Source organism: Triticum urartu, chromosome 3, assembly GCF_003073215.2.
Source record: "Triticum urartu cultivar G1812 chromosome 3, Tu2.1, whole genome shotgun sequence".
Taxonomy (NCBI): Eukaryota; Viridiplantae; Streptophyta; class Magnoliopsida; order Poales; family Poaceae; genus Triticum; species Triticum urartu.
Genome location: NC_053024.1, coordinates 55,724,286 through 55,740,242, shown reverse-complemented (window position 1 = coordinate 55,740,242; position 15,957 = coordinate 55,724,286). Strand labels below are relative to the sequence as shown.

The window sequence follows — 15,957 nt, the reverse complement described above, 5'->3', positions numbered from 1 at the left end:
GGGGTCCGGCCACCGGCCGATGCCGTGGGAGGCTTCCACAGCTCTTAGAGGTTGTTTGGTTGTTCCAGTTCAGTCGAGCTCTATTGGGGGTTGGGCAGGAGGCCCCGCCCCAAATGGGGCCACGCGGGAGGAGATCATTGTGTTTGGAGGGATCCCGGATCCTGTTTCTGAAGGACGACGGATGAGCAGTCGTCTTCAGGAGCAGCCGGATGTTGATGACATGCAGCTGAGGTGCGCTATGCAGGCGACCAAGCTTCGTGACATTGAGGTCACTACTGGTATGTCAGTCAATACGTCAAATTCGATTTTGCATTTTTCAAATGATGAAATTTTTCACAATGCAAATCAATTAGGGGTCTCATTAGGTAGTAAGGATAGTGAAATCACTAGATCAGTTAATGATATCCTTGATCTCGAAGCAGAGCATGCTTTGGAAATGATTCGTAACTTAGCAGCTGTTAAAGCCATGAACGATTCCGACATAGATGCGTTGGGAGTTAGGGTTCTTGATAGTTTTTGTAGGGATCTTGCTCCATCACTTCCTGAGACAGAGGAAGATGAGGATTTCAGTTCCCCTAGGGATTCGATCCATGTTGATGCTCCAGAGGTTAGGTCCACGGAGGCCGGTTGTGAGGATCGGCTGACAGACCAAAATAAGCCTAAGCAGAAATGGAAACAAAAGGTTTATCCAGTTTTGGATGTATGTAGAAGTGCTAGGATCCGTACCTCTAAAAAATTTCATGATGAAATATGAGAGGAATTTTTTGGAATAGCAGAGGTCTTAAATGTTGGGGAACGTAGTAATTTCAAAAAAATTCCTACGCACACGCAAGATCATGGTGATGCATAGCAACGACAGGGGAGAGTGTTGTCCACGTACCCTTGTAGACCGAAAGCGGAAGCGTTATGACAACGCGGTTGATGTAGTCGTACGTCTTCACGATCGACCGATCCTAGTACCGAACGTACAGTACCTCCGTGATCTGCACACGTTCAGCTCGGTGACGTCCCACAAACTCACGATCTAGTAGAGCTTTGAGGGAGAGCTTCATTACCACGACGGCGTGATGACGGTGATTATGAAGCTACCGGCGCAGGGCTTCGCCTAAGCACTACGACGATATGACCGAGGTGGATTATGATGGAGGGGGGCACCGCACACGGCTGGAATAGATCAACTGATCAACTTGTGTGTCTAGAGGTGCCCCTGCCCCCGTATATAAAGGAGCAAGGGGGAGGCCTGCCGGCCCTCTATGGCGCGCCAGGAGGAGTTCTCCTCCTAGTAGGAGTAGGACTCCCCTCTTTCCTACTCCTACTAGGAGGGGGAAAGGAAGGGGGAGAGGAAGAAGGAAAGGGGGGCGCCGACCCCCCCCCTCTCCTAGTCCAATTCGGACCAGAGGGGGGCGTGCGGCCTGCCCTAGGCCAGCCCTATCTCTCTCTACTAAGGCCCATAAGGCCCATTACTTCTCCCGGGGGGGTTCCGGTAACCCTCCGGCACTCCGGTTTTCTCCGAAATCACCCGGAACACTTCCGGTGTCCGAATATAGTCGTCCAATATATCGATCTTTATGTCTCGACCATTTCGAGACTCCTCATCATGTCCGTGATCATATCCGGGACTCCGAACTACCTTCAGTACATCAAAACACAAAAATTCATAATATCGATCATCACCAAACTTTAAGCATGCGTACACTACGGGTTCGAGAACTATGTAGACATGACCCGGACACGTCTCCAGTCAATAACCAATAGCAGAACCTGGATGTTCATATTGGCTCCCACATATTCTATGAAGATCTTTATCTGTCAAACCGCATAACAGCATACGTTGTTCCCTTTGTCATCGGTATGTTACTTGCCCGAGATTCGATCGTCGGTATCTCAATACCTAGTTCAATATCGTTACCGGCAAGTCTCTTTACTCGTTTCGTAATACATCATCCCACAACTAACTCATTAGTTACAATGCTTGCAAGGCTTATAGTGATGTGTATTATCGAGTGGGCCCAGAGATACCTCTCCGACGATCGGAGTGACAAATCCTAATTTCGAAATACGCCAACTCAACAAGTACCTTCGGAGACACCTGTAGAGCACCTTTATAATCATCCAGTTACGTTGTGACGTTTGGTAGCACACAAAGTATTCCTCCGGTAAACGAGAGTTGCATAATCTCATAGTCATAGGAACATGTATAAGTCATGAAGAAAGTAATAGCAACATACTAAACGATCAAGTGCTAAGCTAACGGAATGGGTCAAGTCAATCACATCATTCTCCTAATGATGTGATCCCGTTAATCAAATGACAACTCATGTCTATGGTTAGGAAACTTAACCATCTTTGATTAACGAGCTAGTCAAGTAGAGGCATACTAGTGACACTATATTTGTCTATGTATTCACACATGTATTATGTTTCCGGTTAATACAATTCTAGCATGAATAATAAACATTTATCATGAAATAAGAAAATAAATAATAACTTTATTATTGCCTCTAGGGCATATTTCCTTCAGAAGAGGGGGGCGGCAATCCACCTCTGTTGGATGGGGTTGCTACCGACAATGATGGCAGTGGTGGTGGGGAGGGGGGGCAACGGTGGCTCTGCCATCGGAGACACCAAAGGGGCGGTGAGGGGAGAGAGAGTGAGTGTGTGTGAATTAGCGTGGGGGTGACTGGAGAGAACATCGAGGGTTATGAGACGTCCTATCGTCTCCCGCACTTCCCCACGCGTGCAGGCACTCGCCACACGTGGCTTGAGCAAGCCTAGCTCTGGAAACAGGTCGATTCGGCCGTTCCTTCAAATGCAGGCCCAAAGCTAATTTGAGGTTCATGCGGGCCTGAAAACAGATGCAACCCAGACAACCAAACAGGCCGATTTCATTCCGCGTGGCCCTAGCTGAGGCAGCCTATCAAACACATCCATACAGTATTATCCGAAAACCGGTCTCATCTCATCCGAAACCAGATGTCGTCTTGCACGCAACCATGTTTTGGACCCCACTATGGCAGACGCAACCGTGCCTATTCAGTTCAGGCAGTGCACCCGTTCGGCCCTTCCTACAAAGCACACATTCGTACACTACATGAGATGGACCAGATACGGATACGTTCTGCAGTAAAAATTCCAGAGTACGGAACATTCGCCACATAGTTTGATCCCCATTATTGATCGTCCTCATTTGTACCTTTCACAGTCAAATGTCTGGTGACCTAGCTCAACGAATTATTATAGGAACCAACATTTTAAGGTGAAAGCTAGCAGAATCTGACTTTTCTATGAGGGAAGAATCCGACTTTCTGACGTTGTATACAAAGACGCTAGCATTGTGTGAACGCTGAGCTTATTAATAGAGGCGTCTGCTGCTCTCCCCGCTTAGGCCTTGTACAATGGGAGGTGCTTAAAGAAATAAATCAGGTTTTTCTTAAGCACCGATGCTTATTTGTACAGGATAGACGCTTAACTCTATTGTAGAAATAGGCACCAGTGCTTCAGAAAATCTCGGTTTATTTTTCTAAGCACTCCTCTAAACATCTCCCATTGTACAAGGTCTTACGATGTTCCATGTTTTTTTTAGCACGATGCTCCATGTTATCCACTGCTACCAGGTCTTGGCGAACTTTAGAAAAAAAGCCATCGAATGAAAATTGACCGAATCCCTCCTGCCATGAAGCATGACACCCGGATATCTCGGATGTGGACATGCATGGACCGCTTTGTGTTAGAGGAAGGCAAAACGCAAAGCCTGACAGCTGTAGCCATTGCAATTTTCTGCGCACGTACATCCAGTTACTAGTGTTCAATTAAAGTGAAAAAACCCCACAGAAGTACTGAAGTGGACAAGAGCAGCATGGAAAGTAAAAAACAGAATGGAAATAACCAAATTAACGCAGAGTGGATTGTCAAGATTTTATGGTAGTTCGACATTTGCTAGTACTTATTATAGTACAGAGTACTGTGGTGAGTATATAATGGAGCCGGGAGGGTCTCCCTGGTTGTCCAAAAAACGGTTCCGTTCCACTTCTACAAACGAGTGAGAACGCAACTCCTAGTCCAAGGCAGTTGCAGCGAAGCACCCTGATGGCCGCGAAACGCGGGGCAAAAAAAACATCAGGCTTCAATGCGGCCACAGGGTGAAGCACCCAGGCAGTTGCGTTGCGGCCACATGGGTGGTTCCACTGCGCATTCATAGCTGGAGCGATCTGTCACGACCACAGATAATGCCTTGACCACGGATTTTCTATAGCACTGCTATAGTGTTATTTTTATTTTTTTGAGAAAATAGTGTTATGCATGTATTTTTTTTAGTCTAAACACACTTTATTAATCAAAGAAGTTCATAGGGATACAATGAATGTCTGGTGGGTTTATGAGCCACAGATGATGCCCAAAATCCAGACCGAAAGCGTGCTTAACGAGACTATGCGCCTCAATATTGGTGGATCTACCTTCGAAGATGAAGGTATACTGATGAAAATCTCTTGACGTCTCAACAATCTCCTTGACTGTGCTCGCATACGCCCCTCCTGTACCATGCTTGACATCATTTACTACACCTTGATAGTCAGAAGCAACAATGAAATCGGTCAATGCCAAATCTGAAGCTAATGCTAGCGCCTCCCAGCAAGCAAGCACTTGGAGAATTGCAGGCTCCGTGATCCCATATGTTTTAATTGCTGAAGCGCCCAAGAACTGACCAGATGAGTCTCTGCAGACGCCGCTGAACGAGCCATGCAGGTTATGCATATGATCAGGGTGGATGGTGCGGTCTCGAGAGGATAGTGTTATGCATATGATTAATGATTGTTGCATGACCATCCACTCGGGCCGTCCATGCATGCATGGCAAACGGCAACACACCGCTAGATGGGCCTTCGTGCAATAGTTGTATATACAGCTATTCGTCGTGTGTGCAGCAGTCTCCGTTTTTCTATGTCACCACTCGTCCCTAACGTCTCTTGTCTCTAGAAGGTTCCCGATGGTTGTACCGTCCATCGTCACGTTTCCCCCTCTGCTGGTCGGGTCCCACCGTGCCTGTTACGTCGTCCTCGCGAAAGTTTCCGCGTTGAGGTTCCGAACGCGGGTCCCACTGCGGCGATGGACGGCCGGGCCCACCGCGCCAGCGACGCGTTCTGAATGGCGGGTCCCACTGCGACGCCCGCTGCCCACCAGTATAAAGCAAGCACGAGAATTCCGGGACACTTACACTTCACTACCACCCCCCCCCCCCCCCCCCCCCCCCCGCCGCCCCATCGTCATCAGTCCATCGCCCGCACTTCATCCCTCATACCCTCGCTAAGCGCAAGATCTGTCGATCTCACCCCACACGAAAGGCTCACTCGCTCGTGATCCATGGCCGATGAGCGGCAGCGCTTCCGGAGGGCGGGCGAGATCGAGAGCGAGGACGAGGAGTTCCGCAGCCTCGACCTCTGCGACCGCACGGCCATGGGGTAAGCACACATTGCCCCAACACTATCAGCTTAGCTTAATTTCTCTTGAACAGCAGATTTGATCCCCCCCAGCTATCACGTACGTGGCGGCGTCATTTTTCTTTAATTTTCAGCAGGAGGCGTGGGCGCTCGCCGGAGCCCGTGGCCACCGCCAAGAACCTATGGAAGCGGGCGACAGCCATGCTCAAGAACAAAACCTACAGCTTGCCGCCGACGACCAGTGAAGACCATGTCCCCATCCGCGTCTCCTCCGCCTGCGACATCTACGAGGTATTCGCCGGATCTCACGTCAAAACAAACATACATTTTCTTCGCGACGGTCTCTCTTTACTTTTTATGTGCCGTTGGTAGGGGGTGCAGCTCACGGAAATGGCAATGGTGGCCTCCCCTGTTGACCAATGGCCTCGAGGTCCACCGCAACAACAACAGCCCCAACTTTGAGCCGCAGGTGAGATCAGTCGACTAACTAGTTAGGTTTGTCCTTCCGTTACATGTCCCAATCGGGAGAACCCGGATCTTGAGTTTGGTTCCGCACATTGCTTCGCTTCGAATCAATCTTCTCGCGGTAGACACCAAGAAATTTCTGCAATTTTATTTCTTCGTTTCGTTTCATGTGATTTCTGGCTATACTGTCTTGGACTTCTCCGGTATCCCAAATCTGTGTATTTCAGTTGGTTTGTTTTCCCTTAATTTGGATCCTTATGTCAATTAGGGTTAGTCTCTCGTGGGTTGTTCCGGCCCGGGCTTTTTCCGCTTTCTATATGTTGCTCCGTGTTTGGTGGTTCGACACAAATCTGTGCCTTTTCCTTTGTTTGTGCATCGGATAATGCATGTTTGTATTTCCGTATTAGCTTTATGTTGATTTCGTTCTTCTACTATGACTCTAGGCCCCACTTTGGAAGATTTTTTTTCATTTTGTTTTTCAGGAAGAAATTGAATACTCCCTCCTTCCATCTATATAGGGCCTAATACATTTTTCAAGGCTAAGTTTGACCAAATGTTAGAGCAATAATATATGACATGCAAGTTACACAAAGCACATCGTCAAATTCGTATGTGAAAGGAGCTTTCAATGATATAATTTTCACATTATGCATGTCATGTACCATTAATCTTGTCAATAGTCAAACGCGGTCTTGAAAAACGCATTAGGCCCTATATAGATGAAAGGAGAGAGTAGTTATTTTGGCATCGGTATTTTATGTGTATGTGTGTTCTATTTTGGGGATTTTAGTGGCTCCTATACATGAATCGAATCAGTTATTTCTTTTGTGTACATGGAGTTCCATGTGTCGTGTGCACTTTTTTGCTGATTAAAGTTCGGACTAAGGTATTTATGTGTCCTTCTATTCCATGTCGATCTCAATCAAGAATATAGGAATCGTACCTTGAGTTTATATCACATGGCATATATGTGATAGTGTACAAAGTATAAACTAGAATCTCAAAGAGTCCATGTTGGAATTGGCTGCGTGCTGAAAGTAGTGGTTGCAGTCGTGCGGACAAATCTTAATACTAATAAAATAAACAAAGAGGAGGAGTACGTATGAACTCCTCGTATCTCTGTAGATTTCTTTCTCCCGAGATACATAAACAAAGCTAAGTACGATCCAACTAAGATATTTTCCTTTTATTTGACTTTGCTATCTATCCCACTCGTCAAGCTCCAACCCCTTGCATCCGGATTCGTGCGTTTGTGTGAGTGTATTCCGTTCGCTTTTTCTTTAACAACAAAGGCACATGTATGACACTATCTCTATGATTTTAGTACAATTCAACGAAGCATTTTCATGTCATATGTAAAGTAGTTTCGTTTCCTTAATTTTGTTTCTTTCAGGTTAATCGATCTATCGTGGTACTAGTCTTGTAGTCGTAGAGAACGTGCAGCCAAGCAGGTTGCGGATGACACTGTAGAAGCACTGATGCAAGATCCAGTGTTAAACATTCAGGGGACCTTATAGTCAACACGGAGCCACTTCATCTCCCACACATACCATCTCTATGTAGAAGGAACATGAGAGGGCTCATGCCAGCATAGGTTTACTTAAGAGCATCTAGATTCTAGAAAATATATCAACCATCTTCTTTCAAAAAAAAAATATCAACCATCTTGATCCCTAACCTAGTCTTTCCGACCCGTCTTGGCACATTTTAGTTCCGCAGTTTGACAAGTGATCAGAACAGCCACAAAAGTACACACGCCACTCCAGCCAGCGTACTTGTCATTTCGTCGGTAGCCTCCACTAATCCAAGCATAACATCATTTTATGCAAGTAGTCAACACGATGCTTGGGAAATTCTCTTCTCAGTTTTCTCTTTGTTGTGCTCATTTCAACAATTACCCAATCCTTAATCTCTACATATGTCGGTACTGAGATTAAATGTTTAATCTCCCTTTATTACTGCAGAAGGCATGTTTAATGTAGCCCTAAAAAAGACATGTTTAATGATTGTTCAATATGATTACTGTCATCTGCATATATATTTTTATTAGATCCACTAATGCCATTGCATATAAATCTTTCTGCGTGGAGCTGCTGTGTATATATATAATATAAGTAGCTAATACTCGTGAATCGAAATCTGGCTGTGCTTTATTTTGCGGGTGGAAATCTGGCTATGTTTTTATGGAAAAGAAAATGAGGAAGTGAAACGCAACCGTATTTTTTGTTATTGGATCCTCTATAATGCAATTGTGTATATTTTTCTTGGCGTGGAGCTATTGCGTGTATAAATATAAATAGCTCTAACACTTGTGAATCGAAATCCGATTGTGCTTGCTTTGTACGCTCTCATTCTCTTCCTCCGTATTTGCAGTGTTAATGATGTGACACTGCTTATTTCCATATTATACAGGACGGCAATGGCAACATAGACCCAGAGTCTGCAGTGGTGCCTGATGATGAGCCAGCAAACGTGCCCACTATTTTGTTTCCAGCAAACCTTGCGCTGGCACTGTGGATAATGGCCTTGCTCACCCTGAGCATGGTCATAGGCACAGTGCTCTACAAGCCTCCCAGGGGAGGGGTCTTTGGCAAGAACAAAAGCGCCTACTACCTCACCCTCGCCACCATCTTCATGTTGGGAGTCGCAGAGGCGTTCACAGCCTACTGTGTGTCCCGCTCCCGTGACCCTAACAAGCGCCGTTTCTCTTTCGGGAGGGTCATTCTCTGTGCCTCTGTCGGACCATTCGTCGCCATCGTCGGCATCAGTGGTTTTGCTTTCATCGAGGGCTAACTGGACATGGTAAGTAAATCTCCTCAAACCACATTTTACTCCGTTTTTCAAATGTTAATAACAGAGTATAGTTTCATGGAATAATTTCACAAAAGCACATTTATTTTGTATCGGTTCTTCAAAGAATGACCCTCCCCAGAACTAAAATCACAAAAACATCCCACTTGTCGGTCTTGCTGCCTTGAACATGTATGGGTTGATGGTGGTTGGTGTGCCAAATCTCAAGTTCAGGGGAAATATTAGAAAATGCAGTAGTTTTTTTTTCTAAATCATGAAACCACAATAAGTTCTAGTGCTAGAATCCCTCTCGAGATTAATTTCCTTGGTACCCATAGATAAATGTTTTGGGAGAATGCTTGTGTCACACAATGTCCCTTGTGCGGGGTGGACGGGCACACTAGCCACAGTATATTTACTGTGTTACCGCGTGTCATATGTGGAGTTATGTGACAGAAATCATGGTTGTGATTGGATCCTAACTTATATCTTAGCCGCAGTATATCGGGGGCTACTGTATTTTGTGATTAGCCTTCACGGCATAGTCTAGGTGAGTTTTGTATGATTAGAAATAAATTAGTAACTATGCACTCTCAAATTTAATACATACTCTATCTGTAGACTAATATAAAAGCATTTAGATCACTACTTTAGTATTCTAAATGCTTTTATATTAGTTTACGGAGGGAGTATTTAGTTAGCTATGGTACTTACAAAATGTTATCTTTTCTACAGCAGTGAGTTCCGCTGAGCAAGGGAAGCAAGGGGCTGGTGGCTACGGTGGCAAGTGATAACTGCGATTATAAGCTGTAGGAGTGGTGGAGCGGCAATAATTGGATAGGCATTGCCTTGTTGCTAGTAGTACCTTTTTTTGGTGGAAACATTTAATTTTGATTCATCACTCGACTCCTTTATTAGTTCCCGGCTTGTTGATGACCCAGCAATAACTCAACTCATCTATTTTTCTGATTCAATTAAGCTAGGGTGCCCTAGCATCCAGCAATAACTCAACTCATCTTTTTTTCCGATTCAATTAAGCTAGGGTGCCCTAGCATCCAGCAATACGTCAACTCATTTATTTTGGTACCTATATTGCTGCAGCAATGATTCACCCGCAAAAAAAAGAGCAATGATTCAATCATTGGTTGTTGCTTTGATTAATATCCAGACTTTACAACATATAGATACAGAGAGCTAGAGCCACCAGCAAAACAAGGGACAAAAGAAGACAACAGCCGCAAAAGAAAAAGAAAAACAGAGCGCCAAGAGAAATCATATGGTCATAACAAAATTTACTCTTCTACTTTCTACTTCTTCCGTTCCTAAATATTTGTCTTTTTAGATATTTCAAATGGACTACCACATATGAATGTATATAGACATATTTTAGAGTGTAGATTCACTCATTTTGCTCCGTAAGTATTCACTTGTTGAAATCTCTAAAAAGACAAATACTCCCTTCATTTCTAAATATTTGTCTTTCTAGAGATTTCAACAAATGACTACATACGAAGCAAAATGAGTGAATCTATACTTTAAAACATTTCTATATACATCCGTAAATGATAGTCCATTTAAAATCTCTAAAAAGACAAATATTCAGAAACGGAGGGAGTATTTAGGGACGGAGGGAGTATATACAGATCAATATGCCGTCATGCCAAGTTAGATCTCCAGTAGTACTAGAAGGAAATTAAACAAGATTGACAAAAGTGTGTTGTATTACTTTCCTGCATAAAGACAGTGTAAAATGTATCGATGGCACACCGGAAACAATAATGAAAAAAGAATTGTTACGTACCAAGATAAGAGACAATCATTTCAAAAAAAGAAAGAAGATATGAGACAAAGACCGAGGAGTGACTTACAATATACCAGAGTAGGAGTGCTGCAATTGGCTCCGAAAATACGAAGTTATATTGTACGTACTTGTATAACTTTCTCACGTTCTGCCGACATCAAGGGCCTAGCTAGCCTCGGGTAAACATTTGACTAGCTTGCTGGATCTTGCATGGCTCAAACCTGGCATCTGGTATACATGGCAAATGGGAAGACCTTCCGTCAGTTCCACATGCAGTATATATACAGGTAGTAATAATGTTATTTCCATCGGTATTGTTTCAATCAACAACAAAATACACACAAGAACAAGAGTGAAGGAGCACTCTCTTTCTCTACTGTTTTGGGAGACTGATATGCGACCGAGAGTTCCTGGTTCCTGCCTTCTCAATATGCGACACCGCTGCTTTTCTCGCCATCAGCGGTGAGGTCGGCAGGAGGTGAGATGTGTAGAGAAATCACTAGTTAGGTGTAGGGTAAGAGAGAGGAGAGGGGCTTGGAAGTTTTGCTCTCCCTGGATCTGCGGTCTTGTGGAGTTTGTTTGCCCTGTTCCGGTTCAGATCCGGTGATTTCGTTGTCCTTCTGCTGCTTCGTTCGTTTGGTTGCCAGGTTTTCTTTCTCGGTTCTTTGCCTCTTTGGTGGGAAGTTCTTCAGCTTGCTGGACAAAGGGCTTGGCCCCTGCCATGTCAGGGTGTATGCTTCCCATCTAGTGGCTCCACTAAGCCTTATCCCTTAGTTTTGTTGTTGCAGGTTGGAGGCCGGTTCTCTTCATGTCCATATGATGCTGGGAGAAGAACGCCTGGTCGAAGCTGGGCATACCTATGATCTTCGTTCTTGTTGTTCTTTCTCTCTCTCTCTCTCTCTCTCTCTCTCTCTCTCTCTCTCTCTCTCTCCGAGTTTGTTCCATCTTTGTACTCACTCGCACAGTCCTACTTGATGCCATTTCCTAAAACAACATACAAGAACAAGAACAAGAAAGGTAAGCAGAACAACTTCCGATCTGCATCATCCAACAGCCTCATACATCGAATGAAATGAAGTGGGAAATTGCCTTCGGGGTAAAGCAGAGTACGTAGCTAGAGTTTGTGAGTGGTACCTAGCTCGCCGGAAGTGTCAAACACGCCGGCCGTTGCTGCCTTGCTTACTCTTCAACGTAAGGATGAAGCTGCCTTGCTTAGGTCTCCATGGCGTGTTGCATCGCCACCTCGTCCCTGCATTGCTACGAGCTCGGATGCCATCCAGAGCGGCCCAGATCTGCATCTGAATAGCAGGAGGAGGAAGATGGTGAGGGAGCTACTGAGTGGCTGAGCCGAGTGCGGTTTTGGGTCGTGACAAAGTGGTCTTATATGATGAGCCGAGAACACAGTTGCATACTGTGCGCTGTCATGTGTTTGCGCCCTATATGGACCGTTCGTTTTCGATCCAGCGGCCAAACGATGAGCAAAGTCACAGGTACAGTACAGAGGCACTGTTGGCATCTCTTTGATAGTAGTCGGCGAAGAAAAAATTAATATGGGAGCGGCCGAACAAGCGGGAAAGTGGCAGCTGGCAACCATAACGCGGACTCGCGCTACAGAACAAATGGAATACAGAGCATCCCGCTAGTAGTATCATTTTCCGACCAAGCGCAGCGTGATTCCAGGCTGCTCACATGCGTATGAGATAAGGTGGAGTTACTTTGCCGGGGTGCCCACCACGTGCCTTTTCCACTGTTTTCAGTCTCTCGTGTTCCCACTCCACCGATTCTTCTGCCGTAAGTTGAAAAAAGAAAAAAAAAACTTCTGCCTTGGTTTCCAGGCAGGTTCACATGCGAGACAGAGACTACTCTTTCGCGGGACCCGCACGTGCTTTTTTACTCCTCTCCTCTCTTTCTCACTGGCTCCCTTCTCAATTACAGCGTCTACAGGAGTGAGCTTGCGCCCACGGGTGAATCTTCAAAAGTCTTTTTTTTTAATTCACACTATATTCAAACACTTATTCAAACCAATAATGAGGCTGGGCAACTCGCTCCCAGGGCGCTCCCCCGATCGCGTCCTTCGTTGGCCCTTCGATGCTGGTCAACGAGGTCTTTTTTCGTTCCTGGCCATTGGATGCTCGCTAGAAATCGGTTTGTGTCATTTTGACCGCGTAGTGAATCGTGGACGGGGATGACTTGTGGGCTCGGTGTAATTTCCATGCCCTGTACTCGGCCGCAATGGGTGTCACCACGAGCATACATAGTGGGAGCATCGAGACCACGGTCTTCATCGACATTGTTCCTCTACGCGTAAACTTTTTGTCTCTGATTTAGTACACTCTTGATCAGTTGTGTATATGGATAACAACACTCTTGATCTCGACGGTCATATAGCTAGATAAAGCTAGAAATGTGCAAGGTAACGGACACAAGCTATTCATGATCTGCGTGGGTGGCTTGTGTCTAGTTCCTATAGCTTATGCTTCCATGTCACTGTTTTTTGCGAAAAAACTTCCAATCTATTCATCTTCAATCATAGCAATACAACGAACACCAGAAATAATAAAAATTACATCTAGGTCCGTAGACTATCTAACGACGACTACAAGCACTGAAGCGAGCCGAAGGTGCGCCGCCGTCATTGTCCCTCCCTCGTCGGAGCCGGGCAAAACTTGTTGTAGTAGACAGACGGGAAGTCATCGTGCTAAGGCCCCATACACTACAAGGGAAAACCTTATACACAGAATCTTAGCAGCAGCGCGGCATAAAAACAGGCGCTGCTGCTAAGTAGGAGCAGCGCGGCTACGGAAAGCTCGCTACTGGTGCAAACTTAGCAGTAGCGCGTGACGCTTAAACCGCGCTGCTACAAAAATCCACCGACAGTACACAACGACATAAGTTTACCAGTAGCGCGGCGCCAGGGAGCCCGCTGCTGCTAATGCCATAGTAGCAACGCGCTTTTTTGTCACCTCGCTGCTGCTAATTTTGAAATTGTGCACAGGGTTGGCCCGTTTAGCAGTAGCGCGTGACAGGAAAGCGCGCTGTTGCTACGCTCTTAGCAGCAGCGCGCTTTCTCTCCCGCGCTACTGCTAAGACGCAGCACCCACCACCTTTTCCACCTCCCCCTCCCCATCTCCTCTCCTCCCTTTCCCCTACCTCCCACATCCTCCCTCTCTCACTCTTCTTCTTCCTCAATAATTCTCCCCCCATTACTCTCCCTCTTCTACCTACCTTTCTCTCTCTTCATTACTCCTAGCTATAACTACACCACCTCCATTAATTCATCTCCTTTCTCTTTTTCCTCCCCCCTCCACTAGTTGAAGTTGTCTCCTCCCAAATTAGCTAGCTAGGTAGATGTAGCATTTAGTTAAGTGACCTATTTGCCCCCTAACTAGATCTTTCTTTGTCAAGAAGAGCTTTGTGCACTTTTGACCTCCCTACATCATCATCTCCACCGTGTGCTCGATCTCGAGATAGAGGTGTGATTAATATTTCATGCTTTTGCAAAATGGAAATATGTTTATGCATGTGTGTGTGATATTTTTATGGAAATTGTGTGTGTGGCATGAGTTGACGCCAAATTGTGCATTTGAGTTGCCTATGTTTTGCCGAAATGTCGATTTATTTCCGTTTCGGCGAATTCCGGGCAAACTCTAGATCTATATATGTCCTATTTTTAAGGAAGGTCATGCCGAATTTTTGTATGACTTTGATGAATGCACGCATTTTTATAATCAATTTGTTTATTATTACCGTGCAGAGTTGACGATGGTCAGTGGAACGATGGTGGACAGGTGGTTGCGGTCGGCGGTGCAGGACATGAAGGAAAATAACCTGACAGAGGTTTTATGTCCGTGTCAAAAATGCAAAGGAATAGTTTGGCTTGACCCCCATGTCGATGGTCGTGTTGAAGCGCACCTGCTCATGACTGGTTTCATGGATGGCTATACTCGGTGGATAACTGAAGATGAGGATGACGAGGTTGAGGATGCCGACGGGGCAGGTAATGATGACACGGGGCAAGACGAAGAGATGATCGATAATGGCGGCGGGGAAGAGGCCGGACATGGCGGCGGAGAAGGGGCCGGACATGGGGGCGGAGAGAACGACATGGACTCCACGCAGCAGAGTTCGTCGGTACAAAGTTCAATCGTGCGGGACCCTCATGTTCAAGCATTGCTTCGCAAGGAGACGAGTACTGAGAGAGCTGCTTCTAGAGAGGAGGCTAAGCTGGAGCAATTGGTGGTAGACTCGAACACTCCATTGTATGATGGTTGCAATCCTGAGGTGACCCGCTTGAGTTTCACGCTCCAAGTGCTGAAGACGAAGGCTAAAAACAAATGGACCGACACTAGCCTCGATGAGCATCTCAAGTAGCTAAAGGATGTTCTTCCCGAGGGTAATCTATGTCCTAGTAGTGTTGATGAGGCCAAGAAGATCGTGTGCCCTCTTGATCTGCCACACGTTAGATACCATGGATGCGCCAACGATTGCATAATTTATCGGAAGGAGCACGCGGAAAAAACAAGTTGTCCGATGTGCAATGCTTCTCGATACAAGAAGGCCGGGAAGAAATGTCCCCAGAAAGTGGTATGGTACTTACCGATCACTCGCCGTCTCCAGAGGTATTTTGTAGATCCCAAGGAAGCAAAGCTAATGCGCTGGCACGCGGAGAGGAAGAAGCCCGACGATCAAGATGATCCGAAGCTGAGACACGTCAAGGATGGAAGCCAGTGGAGAGTGTTGAACAGCTTCTATCGGTATTTTGAATGTGATGCAAGGAACATCGTGCTCGGTGCGTGTACCGATGGCATGAATCTGTTTGGCAACCAGAGCACCAACCATAGCACATGGCCCGTGTTTGTATGGATGTACAACCTCCCCCTCTGGTTGTGCATGAAATCGAAGTACATGAGCATGAGCATGCTTATTCAAGGGCCGAAACAACCAGGAAATAATATTAATTTGTATCTGGGGCTACTTCAGGAGGAGTTAGACACGTTATGGAAAACACCGGCCAAGACATGGGACGCCAGCAAAGGCGAGTATTTCAACATGAGAGTCGCGTTGATCACGACAGTGCACGACTATCTTGGTTACGGATATGTGGCAGGCCAGGTGTGCCATGGATATTGCGGATGCACGCGGTGCATGGATGATACGACGTCTCAGCAGCTAACGTCAAGGAAAGATGGCGGGTCTGGGAAAATTGTGTGCATGCGGCATCGAAGATGGCTCGAACAGGACGACCCGTGGAGAAACCATGGAGATCTATTCAATGGTCACGCTGAGCATCGAGGACCTCCACGTAAGCGGAGCGGTGCCGAAATCGATGAGCTGTTGAAAAACTGGAAGGAGTGCCCCGCGCCGGGAAAGACGATGAGAAAGGCGCCGGAGCCGCTGCTGAAGGTATGGAAGACGAGGTCTATGTTCTGGGACTTGGAGTACTGGCACAAACTCGATACACCTCAT

At 46.1% G+C, this 15,957-nt stretch overlaps 1 protein-coding gene and 1 long non-coding RNA gene across 6 annotated transcripts; one reads left to right on the top strand and one right to left on the bottom strand.

The window, feature by feature from the left end:
- The first annotated feature begins 5,249 nt into the window (after nucleotides 1-5,249).
- Nucleotides 5,250-9,605, top strand: LOC125542801. Of its 5 annotated transcripts, none has more exons than XR_007298064.1 (5): nucleotides 5,250-5,456; nucleotides 5,570-5,726; nucleotides 5,808-5,904; nucleotides 8,313-9,240; nucleotides 9,426-9,605. XR_007298064.1 is itself a non-coding variant. In XM_048705977.1 (5 exons), exons 1-4 carry the CDS (start codon nucleotides 5,366-5,368, stop codon nucleotides 8,691-8,693), a joined length of 726 nt encoding a protein of 241 aa, XP_048561934.1. In that variant the 5' UTR covers nucleotides 5,250-5,365; the 3' UTR covers nucleotides 8,694-8,702; nucleotides 9,429-9,605. The 5 variants fall into 5 exon arrangements, 4 of the variants coding, with proteins under 4 accessions (XP_048561934.1, XP_048561933.1, XP_048561936.1 ...); XM_048705977.1 differs by having other exon boundaries at nucleotides 8,313-8,702; nucleotides 9,429-9,605; XM_048705976.1 differs by having other exon boundaries at nucleotides 8,313-8,702.
- Nucleotides 9,606-9,820: 215 nt separating this feature from the next.
- LOC125542802 lies at nucleotides 9,821-12,024 on the bottom strand. Its single transcript, XR_007298065.1, has 2 exons — nucleotides 11,626-12,024; nucleotides 9,821-10,719 (listed from the first exon to the last, which is right to left on the bottom strand). It is a non-coding gene; the product is annotated as an uncharacterized LOC125542802 (long non-coding RNA).
- Nucleotides 12,025-15,957: the final 3,933 nt, after the last annotated feature.

Coding starts and splice junctions, on each gene's coding strand:
- LOC125542801 (XM_048705977.1), top strand. CDS start 5,366: ATGAGCGGCAGCGCTTCCGGAGGGCGGGCGAGATCGAGAGCGAGGACG. Junction 5,457..5,569: donor TGCGACCGCACGGCCATGGG/GTAAGCACACAT, acceptor TTTAATTTTCAG/CAGGAGGCGTGGGCGCTCGC. Junction 5,905..8,312: donor GCCCCAACTTTGAGCCGCAG/GTGAGATCAGTC, acceptor CATATTATACAG/GACGGCAATGGCAACATAGA.